Below are 12,425 nucleotides of genomic sequence, written 5' to 3' on the forward strand. Positions count from 1 at the left end.
TCCTTTCACTTTGCCCCTTGAGAAAGAGTCGGATTCTGCCTATCCACTCTCATGAAGTAACCTGAGACAGTAGTGAGATCTTAGCCTAGTTTTCTCTTGTAAGGCAAAACAAATGCAATTCTGCAGCCTCTTCTTTTATGCAAGTGTGTTCCAAGCTCCTGGTCATTGTGTTGTCTTTGTCTTTAAGTGGACTGATTTCGGTATGTCAGTGTCTTTCTTTGGCACTGGGAAGGCCTAAACCGGACACAGGAATTGAGATAGTGTTTCACAAGATCCAAATAGAGGGGCAGAATCACTTCACTGGACCCACTAGTTACATTCTTAGTAATGCAGCACAGTGTGCAGTAAGCCTGTTTGACTGCAGGAATACATGATGGCTCTTGTGCAGTCCTATTTGACGCATTTCTGCAAATCTGGTTACCAACCACTCAGTCTCAAAATGTCCTGCTCCATGGAGTTACTCTCTCGCAGTGCCAGATTTCACATTTGCCTTTGTTGAACTTGACATGGTTCTTGTGAGCTAATTTCTACAACTTTGTAAACTTCCCAGTATCCTTTTGTTACTTCAGTATTTCTCTCTCGCTACATCTGTAACTGTAAACAAATGTCATTTGTGAAATACCTTCATTAATTTTAAAACTTCTTGTAACCGTCTGTTCAAACAGCAGAAGGCTTCTAAAAGCATGAATGAATAAACGGGTAGTTTTAATTTCTTTCCATTTGAAAGATAATGCAACCTCGTTTGTTCTAACCTAAAAGGTGCCATGGGCATAGCACAGATCATTCCAAATACATATTGAAGCTATGGTAATCTTTACCATATAGAATCTTGTCGTGAAACCTGTTTTAATATTTTCCCCAATATTTTCTCCTGTTTTAAAGAACACTATGTGATGTTCTACCTGCAAACTTGTCTTCAACTATTTCAGAGAACAGGTTTCGATTTAGTAAAATATAATTTAAAAAATATTTTAACAATAGAAACACTTGTCTCTTGTATTTCTTTCTTAGAAAATGTTGTAGTAGCTGAGGGTGAACAATAGTCAGCATTTAAGAGAAAATGGTAGTCAGATCAAATTAATCTGCTACTGATTCAGTGCATGTAAAGATTTACATTTGGTCATGATCACAGTAAACTGAGGTGATAGTTCCACCTCCACTACTGTAATCTAGTCTTAAACTAGATCTCTTTACGATTTTTTGCCATTATAGTCGGAATGCAAAATACATGTTGTGCGACATCACTGAAAAGAAAAAAAAGTGGGAAATCAGAACTAGGTCTTCATTCTTCATAAGATTTAATCAGAAGTATCTTATTAATTGCTCTCATAATTGTCAAAAAATTAACAGAAGTGCTTGACATTCTGATGACGGATCAAAGAGCAAGAAGAGAATTCAGGTTTTCTTACTTCTCCATACCTAGAGTCGAAAGTAAAACTGCACTCTTTCACAAAGCACATTCCTGTTCTGTGCTAATCACTGTTCCTTTTGTATTTGAATGAGTTACTATTTATGTGTGTTTTGGAGGCTTTTTCAAGGAGGCAAGAGAACTGCTTTGTTTAAATGATATCTTTCCATAGTAAATATAGAATTTTCTGTAGGGAATGTTTGTGCCAGAGACAAAAATATGTTGTTTTCATTTCATTTCAGATGCTTCAGGCGTGTTCGGTCCAGCACCTACCTGTGCCATATGCAGCATTTCCACCCCTCATTTCTAGTGACCCATTCCTTTTGCATCCTCCTCATATGTCTCCACACCACCCTCCTCACTTGCCTCCTCCAGGACAATTTGTTCCTTTCCAAGCACAGCAGTCACGGTCGGTAAGTGATGCTTCTTACCCCCCTCTCCATAGAACTGGTGGGGCTGGATGGGCAAATGATGCTGATACCTGGCCAAGGAAACAGAATGATTTTGTTTAAAGTAATAGTTTTTTGCCCTTATATTTCCTCAGCAAGTCTGTAACCATTTAGTGTGAATATGAAAAACAAATTTTAAAGTTCACCATGTTTCTCTTCAGATTTCACCACCTGTTGTTTGTGCTGTTTCTCCATAGCCCTTTACTTCTGCAAAGAGATGTAAATTTGCTTCACCAACTATTCCTTCAGCTATTTCTTTCCCAGGAAGGAGGAGAGAATCCAGAGGTGGTTGTGCAGTGCGGTAGTGGTCTCAGAGGAAAACTGAGCTGAGAGAAGAAAGCACAGAATGTTATTCTTTGCATGTTTCTTTCATGTTACTTAGTTAATTTTTAAATCACCAGTGGTTTTCCTAGAACATAATGGCCTTACATTATCCAGACGTATTCCAGAGCCTACAATCTCCTTTTTTTTCCCCCCACTTATGAAAGTTATTGATGCCTTGTGCTTAAGCTGACTTGGGGCTTAGTGATAGAGACTATGCAAACATGGGAAAATGTGACCCTGTTTTGAATTAGAGGGGAAAATGGAGTTTTAGTTCTGGCCTACAGGTCTTACTCTGGGATTATCTTTATACTCACATCCATTTGTTTGCCCCTCGGACTAGAAGATGCCACGCTTCACTAATGCAGAAGCAGAAAGCAGCTTCATTGTTCCTTATAAACACTCCTGAGACTTCTCCATGCCATGTCTCAGGTGTGGACAGGGTTGCAATCACTTCATTCTTATGATGGGAAAACAGCAGGGAAAATACAGTTTTCTCTGGTAATCTTCATAAGACTTGACTTTAGAAAACATGTGAGCTTGGGTTTTAGCTTATGTTATTGACTAGGCTTGGCAAAAAATTGTATCTTAGTCGTTTAAGAATACCTTGTGTTTAAAGTTTTCTCTACGTAACATGGAAACAGAACATTCCTTTGGTTCCACAGGGTGGCTTTCTTAGACAAATTTTTTGAAATGGTATAATTTGGTGTCAGGAACAAGAAACATCTATTAATTAAACTATGACAAGTCATGTTTTTTTCTTGAGCACTTTTGGGCCTGACTGATGTACTGCAGTTGACTAGATTACAATACTGAACTGGAAACTTGTGCTTCTGAAACCTTTGGACTGCATGTTCTTGGTAGTACTGCTTGCATGACCCTCCTGGGAAGGCATTACTGAATGTCATCAGCAGTTTAATCCACTGGAGTTGCCGTGTTTCCTCTCCACTTTTCAGATTTTCTGGCACAATTTCAGTTCTTGTCTATGGTTGTTTATTTTTTTCTCTCGCATAGTTGTACAGTGAGAGCAGCCTGGCAAGAAGGAGAGCAAATATTTGTCCTGAAAAATGCAAGACACAGGAAATTACAGCCACTTCTATATTTGCTAGATCGCATAAATTCCTGGTCTATAAGAATGGCTAGCTGGAAAAGGTGAATTTATATCAAATGTGTAGTGTTGTCTATGCTTTTTGGTAGTGTTAATGACACAGGAATTGTTCACAGAGTAAATGTGTGAAACTGAGTACAGTTATAGCTTTAATTTTTTTTTTTTTAACCCTGTAAAATTGACCACAGCAGCTCAGAATATACAGCTGGCATTGCTGTACTTTAGTGGGGAAAAATTGCATCTCTATTATTGCAACAAAGCCTGTTTTTTTGTTTTTTGTTTTTTGTTTTTTTTTTCCCCGCAGCCACTTCAAAGAATAGAAAATGAAGTAGAACTACTCGGAGAACATCTTCCTGTGGGAGGTTTTACATACCCTCCGTCAGCCCATCCACCAACATTGCCTCCCTCAACTCCCCTCCAATTTTTAACCCATGATCCTTTACACCAGGAGGTGCCATTTGGTGTAGTAAGTATTATTTTCTGCGCTACATTCTTATTCATGCTGTATTAACAGCCTTGATCTTTATTCTATAGTACATTCTGTTGAAAAGTGGCACTTCTTGCAGTTGTATTCTATTGTTGGCTATAGCTGCATACTGTGGTATTTTCTTTAAGCTTTTTAAAATCGAGTTAAGGGTAACTTTATGGTACCAGCAAATGATTTCTGATAACGTTATCTGCAGGGGTTACTTAGAAGACATTCCATGTTGCCACACAGTCCAGGACTTGTGCTGCAGAAACTAATTAGTACCTTTTAGAAAAGCTGCTGTCACTTGTAGCCAGTTCTTCATTGAATCTTGAGTTTCCACAAGTCATGAATATTTGGAATGCTTTTAAAACAGTTCTTCTCCAGAGTGTTTGCAATTTGCAGGCAGGCAGTTGTATGGAGTGCTTCCATAATTTAGATGTTACCGTGCTATAAAGACAGCCAAGCTTGCTTTAAGCTGACTTTCTGGGGATCTACAGGCAGTTCAACAGCAGCAGCACAAGAAAAGTTTTATCTGGTGCAGGATAAAGTCTGTGCTGAATTTTCTGCTTCTGTGGTGTGTCTAGTATGTGTGCTACCTCTGGGATCTTTGTGGTGCACTGTTATTTTGTGGGGCTTGGTTTAAAACAAAACAGAACAAAAACAAACAAACCCCACAAAACAACAACAACAAAACCCAGAACAGAACAAACAAAATACCACCTCTCCTGCCTGTGTAATACTTGGAGTCCAGTATAGGCTCTTAATTTTTTTAGTGTTTGACCTTTTGCATCAAGTTGACAGAAGGTTTTAGAGGCATACTGTTATTTAACATTTTAAATGAGAATTAAATTTTAGACCCTGTGACTACAGAATATACACATAACTTCTTCTTAGTCTCTTCAAAATCACACAACCTAGTTAAATGCTTGCTGCAGTTTTTATAAAGGTTCAAGTAAGTCTTCACCATTTAAAAAAAATATTCTGCTCATTGTTATACTAAAGCTGTACAGATTTTCAGTTAAGTTTTTAGTCACTATGGGGCACCCTGGAGACAAAGACACTTCCAAAACTGCTTGTATTTTATTCAATATGTTTGTTAGGTGAATTACAGTCTAATCACATATATTTTGGTTGGAGTAAAGCTTTCTTGATTTCCAGTTCAGTCTGTAAAGTAGAGAAAGAACAAAATAACGTATTTTTCAGACTATACAGCAGTTGTCTGCTTCAGTTCTGGCTTGTGTGTCACTGAGGAGTAGAATAGAGGTGTATTACAAGTAGTCATATAGTCTTTTATAAAGTAATCATAAATCTTTATAAAATTTAATTTTTATTAAATGGTGGAATTGCAGGAATTTTTTATTCTCTTTCATTCACTGAACACAATGATTTCTAATTATATTTTTGGCTTGCAGAATTCACAAACCAGTAAAACTGATATTTGTTATGTCTTAGTTTGAGGTCTTATCTTGAAGAAAAAGAGCTTGGCTTTTTTTCATTGTGTAGGCATTCATATGTAATTTTTATGTGTGACCATGGCCACCTGTTAATAATGTTTCCATTGTAAAATTAGGGGCTCTTAACTTAGCTGGTATTGAGCTTTTGCAGTTTCTTAAATTTCAAACATGGAAGAAGAAAAACATGTTAGTAAAGACTTTCAGTGTTCTTTATTTTAAAAAAAAGTCTCAAGGCTTTAAAGTATTAATTCAATAGTGGTACATAAATTACAGTTTTAAAAAATTACTAAAATAATTTTAGTACTTTGACTATTTCTGGAAAAACATAGTTTGCATTTAATTGGAAATTTTTTACCTCATTATAGTGGGTAATGTAAGGAATTTTGAACAATTATGATGAAAACTTAAATATACAAGTAAAGAGCTTAGCATGCAAATGAAGAAAATTATGACAAACCCCCCATGATTTATCCATGTAAATAATGCATTTAAGCTTTAGGCTTGACTGTCTCTTTAGGCATTGGCCAGCTGCAGAAATTGTACTGATTAAACTCTCCACATTGCAGTTGAAAGGCTTCAATCCTTTTTTAGCATAAATGTAAATATACACCACTATTTAAAAGTTGTGGGATTTTTAAATTTTTTTTTTAATCTTAAATCTTTTTTTAAATACTTTTAAAGGCTTCTTTACTCAACTGCTTGTGTTCAAACCTGCGTAACAGCACCAAGCCAAAAGCCTGGGCTTCTATATTTGCAAGAGAAGTCAGCAGTTCAGGTCCTATTTCTCAGATCAGTCTTCACGTAGACTAAGAACACAAGAGCTTGCAAGGATTTCTGTTGTGTGTTACTACTTTTTCACATGGAATGGTATGATTGTGTTATTGATGGTAGTTGTTTCAAACTGAGGATGAGGTTATTTTTGGATTTGAGCAGAGGCTGGCTTTTTTGATAATGTTTTATTGGAAGTGGATTTCAATACTCAGATTTCATTTTATTTCATGATTAAGAGAACAAAATGTTGAATCACAGACTTGCAGACTAGATGAGGTTGAGGGGGAGGTCATCTGGTCCTACCCCCTGCTCAAGCAAGGCCACCTACAGCCAGTTGCCCAGGACCATGTCCAGTCAGCTTTTGAATATCTCCAAGGGGGAGAGAGTCCACAACCCCTCTGAGCAAGCTGTACCAGTGCTTGGTTACCTTCACAGTTGAAAAGTGTTATCTGATGTTCAGAGGGAGCATTCTGTTTTACAGTTTGTGCCCATTGCCTCTGGCTTTGTCACTGGGTACCACTGAAAAGAACCTGTCTCTGTCTTCTTTGCACCTTTCTCTTCAGGTATTTGTATACTTTGATAAGATCCCTCCTGAGCCTTCTTGTTCTCCAGGCTGAACAGTCCCAACTCTCGGCCTTTCCTCGTATGTGAGATCCTTCAGTCCCATCTTAGTGGCCCTTTGTTGCACTGTCTCCAGTGTGTCCATGTCTATCTTGTGCTGGGGAACCCAGAACTGGACCCAAGTTCCCATTCCACAAGTTCCAGCTTATTTTCTTCTTCTTTCTTGCAGCCTTATTCACCTTTTATGCCTCGAAGACTCACAGGGCGCAGCAGATACCGATCACAGCAGCCAATACCACCACACCCATACCATCCCAGCCTGTTACCTTATGTGCTGTAAGTTCTAAGTACGTTTACTTCTACGTAATATATTATGAAGTCACATGACTTTGAACAAGAGTCTCAGCACATTTTATGGTTGGACTCTGCCAAACAACAGTAATAGTTCAGCTGTCCTAGAGAGGAGGAAACTTTTGATTTCTGTGTTAATATTTCAGCCTATTTTGAGTAACATACACTCTTGAGCAAGGAAAAATATAAGTTAACAATTTTGCTCAATGTAGTTTTGAACGCTTGTAGTTTCTGAACGCTTCATAAACGTTTTAACAAATTTTAAAACTTAGTTCTTGGATAGTCCTACAGAGGAGCATCCTACACTGTAGGGTAAAGTCCTAAGAGTCTTCACTTAGAGAATAAATTCATTTGTTTGGTTCTTAATTATGAAACACAAGGGTGGGAGCTTTTTGTGACCTGTTACTCTTTATTGGCTGAACTGCTACGCTGTTACAGTTATTGAATTCTGCCTCTGAGCTGTTTCTGGAAAATATGTGGGACAATTAACATTTAGGAATTATCTTAGTGTGTTATTGTGGATTCTCTTTGGAGTTTAGATATATACGATGAGATTTATTACTGTTCTGTGTTCTGTTTTGGAAATAAGTACAAAATGTTTGGAAAACAAAGATTGGTGACATTGACAAGGAAATAATCTAACATTGTCACCAGATCTGTAGTTTCTCTCTGTGCAATTTCAGACATGGCATGAAAATGGCACCAGAAGTCTGATCTAGTGAAGTTGTTCAGCTTTGCATCTTACAGCCTGAGACTAGCGTCTTAGCTTCTTGCCTGTCCATTGAGGACACAACGTGACACAGTAATTCCTGATGCCTCCAGTGGGATTTTAATATATTTTAATACTGTGAATTTCTGTGTCTGTGCATTTTGACGTGTAATACTATTGGGGGGGACATAAAATGCTTGTCATATATAAAAACAGAGAAACATCTCTCTCTTGTCTCTCCATATGAAGAAGATTCAGCTTTAACCAGCATCACAGTACGTGAGAAATGAGTTTGTGCTTGCCTTCAGTATGGAAGTTGGTCCAGCATATGATATTTATCTTCACTGTGTGTTTTCAGCTTATGAAGTTTCAAGGCTTTTGTATTGGAGAGCTAAGTGAACTTAGGGTTCTTTTTCTTCATTAATATTTTATCCACTTAAAGAAATAAAATGTATTTAAAACCAGGACATTAGTTATTGTCAGTGTTGGCTCTTCATAATCTGTGATAATCAAGAGCTTAGTTTATGTAATAATACTGAGCCTGGTTGCAAGTTTCAGTTGAGGCATGTGTGGAATTAAAAGGGCAGCACTCTCACTATCAAAAAGTGGCAGAATTAGCTTTTTCCTTTGACGCTTTCACTTCCAATATCTATCCTTGACTTTAAACTTATTGTTTATACCAGTTCTGAGAACGTGTTGATTTGAGAGGAATCTGTAAGGTTACTTTACTTCTGCCAGATGTTTCTGTGCTTTCCTTCAGCAAGATGCTGAACCTTATCATTGTTTACTCTCATGGTAGATCAATGCTCCCAGTGCCACCTGCAGTTGGACCAGCTTTCAGCTTTGAGTTGGATGTGGAAGATGGAGAAGTAGAAAACTATGAGGTTGGTGTGCAAACAACAACTGCCTTTAAAGAACAGATGTTAGCTCACACAACACATAAATTTCTATTATATTTTGCTTTTGATCTTGCTTTTGCCTTTCAAATAAATGTAATGGCTGTGAAGACAGGATTCAGAAACCATTCTTTCAAATTTTTTGGCAATACTGGATATTAGAAGTGCTTAGCTTTATTTTTTGTCTATTGCTCTTTCCCACAATTCACCCTTCTAGGCCTGTAATCATTAAATTGTTCAGCTTTTATATTCTACATACTACTCTTCTTTTGAGTTTTAATTGATTTTAAATACAAAACAGAAGTGAAGCACTTTCAAAGGAACAGGTAAGTTATGGATTTTGTGTGCACAACTTTGTAGAATAGTAGTAGTGTTGCACTATTAATTAATCTAAATGTAATGTTTATAAAACTGCCTTACTGCCTTTTTTTCTTGAACATCCAAAGATTACAGTAATCCACATCTATGGATGTAGAACCCTCTTTAATGTCCAAGATAATTATAGAATAATAGAATCATTTCAGTTGGAAGAGACCCTCAGTATCACCAAGTCCAACCATAACCTAAACTAACTCTAGCACTAAACCATGTCCCTAAGAACCTTGTCTAAATGCCTTTTAAACACCTTAAGGGATAGTGACTCCGCCACTTCCCTGGGTAGCCTTTTCCAATGCCTGACGACCCTTTCTGTGATTTCTTGTTTTTTCCTAATACCCAATCTAAACTTCCCTGGTGCAACTTGAGGCTATTTCCTCTTGTCCTATCCCTTGCTACCTGGGAGGAGAGACCAACACACTCCATGCTACAGCCTCCTTTCAGGTAGTTGTAGACAGCAATAAGGTCTCCCCTCAGCCTCCTTTTCTCCAGGCTAAACAGCCCCCATTCCTTCAGCTGCTCCTCATCAGACTTGTGCTCCAGACCCCTCACCAGCTTCATCGCTCTCCTCTGCACTCTCTCCAGCACCTCAATGTCCTTCTTATGATGCAGGGCCCAAAACTGACCACAGTATTCAAGGTGGGGCCTCACCAATGCTGAGTACAATGGCACAATCACTTCTCTAGTCCTGCTGGCCACTCTATTCCTGATACAAGCCATGATGCTGTGGGCCTTTTAGGCCACCTGGCCACACTGCTGACTCATAGCCAGCCAGCAGTCAGTCAACACCCACAGACCCCTCCTCTGCCAGGCAGCTCTCCAGCCCCTCTTCCCTGAGCCTGTAGCTCTGCCTGGGGTTGTTGTGACCCAAATGCAGGACATGACACTTGGCCTTGTTAAACCTCATACAACTGGCCTCAGCCGATTGATCCAGCCAGTCCAGATCCCTCTGTATGACCTTCCTACTCTCCAGCAGATCAACACTCCCACCCAATTTGGTGTAATCTGCAAACTTACTAAGGGTGCACTCATCTCAATCATGGATAGAGATTAAACAGAACTGGCCCCAATACTGAGCCCTGGGGAACACCACTCGTGACTGGCCTCCAACTAGATTTGGCTCCGTTCACCACAACTCTCTGGGCCTGGCCATCCAGCCAGTTCTTTATCTATCAAAGAGTACACCCATCCAGGCCATGAGCTGCCAGCTTCTCCAGGAGAATGCTGTGGAATATGGTGTCAAAGGCGTTACTGAAGTCTAAGTACACAACATCCACAGCCTTTTCCTCATCTACTGGGTGGGTCCCCTTGTCGTAGAGGGAGATCAGGTTGGTCAAACAGGACCTGCCTTTCGTAAACCCATGTTGACTGGGCCTGCTCATATAGTTGTCTTGTATGTGCCATGTGACGTTACTCAAGATATCTGCTCCATGACCTTCCCCAGCACTGAGGTCAGACTGACAGGTCTGTAGTTCCCCAGATCCTCCTTCTGGCCCTTCTTATAGAAGGGCCATGTAAGTTGGCATGTTTGCCAACTTACAGTCAACTGGGACCTTCCCAGTTAGCAAGGATTGCTGATAGATAATGGAAAGAGGCTTAGTGATCAGTTCCGCCAGCTCCGTCAGCACCCTTGGGTGTATTCCATCTGTCCACATAGACTTGTGGGTGTCCAAGTGGTGTAGCAGGTCACTAACTATTTCCCCTTGGATTACTGGGGCCTCGTTCTGCTCCCCATCCCTGTATTCTGTCTCAGGGAATTTGGTACCTGCAGCACAACTGGTCTTACTATTTAAGACTGAGGCAAAGAAGGCATTTATGTTCTCAGCCTTTCCCTCATCTTCTGTTGCTGTGTTTCCCTCTGTATCCATCAGGGGGTGGAGATTCTCCTTGGCCTTCTTGTGGCTAATGTATTTATAGAAACATTTCTTTTTGCCTTTCACAGTGGTAGCCAGGTTCAGCTCTATTTGGGCTTTGGCTCTTGTAATTTTCTCCCTGAATAACTTCACAAAATTCTTGTATTCCTCTTGAGTAGCCTGCCCCTTCTTCCAAAGGTTATAAATCCTCCTTTTATTCCTAAGTTCCAACCAAAGTTCTCTTTTCAGCTATGCAAGCCTTCTTCCCTGCCAGCTCACCTTCCACTACATGAGGACAGCCTGCTCCTGTGTCTCTGAGATTTCTGTATTGAAGAGAGACCAACGTTCTTGCACTCCTTTGTCCATCAGCGCTGCCTCCCAAGGGACTCCGTCAACCAGCCTTCTGAGCAGATCAAAGTCTCCCCTTCAGAAGTCCTAAGTAGCACTTACGCTAACCACCCTTCTAACTTCTCCAAGGATAGTAAACTCAGTCATTTCATGGTCTCTATTACCAAAGCGACCTCCAACCGACATGTTGCCCATGAGTCCTTCTCTATTTGCAAACAACATGTCCAGTGGGGCTCCTTCCCTAGTTGTTTCACTAACCAGCTGTGTCAGGAAGTTGTCTTCCATGCACTCCAGGAGTCCCCTAGACTGTTCCTCTCTGCTGTGTTGTATTTCCAGTAGACATCTGGTAAGGTTCACATCTGGTTCTCCCATGAGAACAAGAGCTAGTGATTGAGAGACTTCACCCAGCTGCCTGCAAAAATATTTCATCTGCTTCTTCATCTTGGTTGGGTGGTCTGTAACACACCCTCACCAGGATGTCTGCCTTGTTGCCCTTGATTCTCACCCGTAGACACTCAACCCTATCATCACCCTCATCAAGCTCCAGACAATCAAAACACTTCCTAGCCTACTGTGCTACCCTACCTCTTCTCCTTCCTTGCCTGTCCCTTCTGAAGAGTTTATAGCCATCTAATGCACCACTCCAGTTGTGAGAGTCATCCTACCATGTTTCTGTGATGGCAAATATATTGTGGTTCTTCTGCCTCACAAGGGCTTCCAGCTCCACGTGTTTGTTGCCCATGCTGCCTGCATCTGTATAGATGCACTTCAGCTGAGCCATTGATTCCCCTGGGATGGCAGACTGAAGGGCTTCGTTAGCACTACCCTCGGATGCCAGCATGCCGCCCTAGGGTTTGCCTCTGCCGCACCTGGTTTCCTCCCCCTCCTACTTCAAATCTAGTTTAAAGCCCTCTCAATAAGTCCTGCTAACTCCTACCCCAGGATTCTTTTCCACTTTTGAGAAAGGTGCATCCCATTTGTTACTAGCAGGCCAGGTGCCATGTAAGCTGACTCATGATCAAAAAACCCAAAATTCTGCCAGTGACACAAGTCCTGCAGCCAGGTATTGATCTGCTGGGTCTTCCTGTATCTTTCTTCATCATACCCTGCAACTGTGGGGACAGAAGAGAGCACTGCTTGTGCTCCTGATCCCTTGACCAGTCATCCCAAGGCCCTGAAGTCTCTCTTGATCATCTTTAGTTTTCCCTTTTCAGTTTCATCACTGCCTACCTGAAAAATTATTAGTGGGATGTAGTCTGAGCTCATAACCAGGGCAGGAAGTTTCCTTTTTACATCTTTAACCCTGGCCCCAGAGAGGCAGCAGACTTCCCTAAGAAGTGGGTCAGGCCTGC

General features: G+C 40.4%; 1 protein-coding gene across 7 annotated transcripts in view; it reads left to right on the top strand.

Annotated features, from left to right (window-relative positions):
* RNF38 (ring finger protein 38) overlaps positions 1-12,425 on the top strand; it is a 119,273-nt gene that overhangs the window by 93,319 nt on the left and 13,529 nt on the right. For all 7 annotated transcript variants that reach the window (XM_082075432.1, XM_082075434.1, XM_082075437.1 and 4 more), the window contains 4 exons: positions 1,651-1,821; positions 3,591-3,752; positions 6,771-6,877; positions 8,401-8,485. In XM_082075432.1, coding sequence (XP_081931558.1) covers positions 1,651-1,821; positions 3,591-3,752; positions 6,771-6,877; positions 8,401-8,485 — 525 coding nt within the window. The remainder of the gene's footprint in view (positions 1-1,650; positions 1,822-3,590; positions 3,753-6,770; positions 6,878-8,400; positions 8,486-12,425) is intronic.

This window comes from Streptopelia decaocto (assembly GCF_964273445.1).
Source record: "Streptopelia decaocto genome assembly, chromosome: Z".
NCBI classification, from domain to species: Eukaryota; Metazoa; Chordata; class Aves; order Columbiformes; family Columbidae; genus Streptopelia; species Streptopelia decaocto.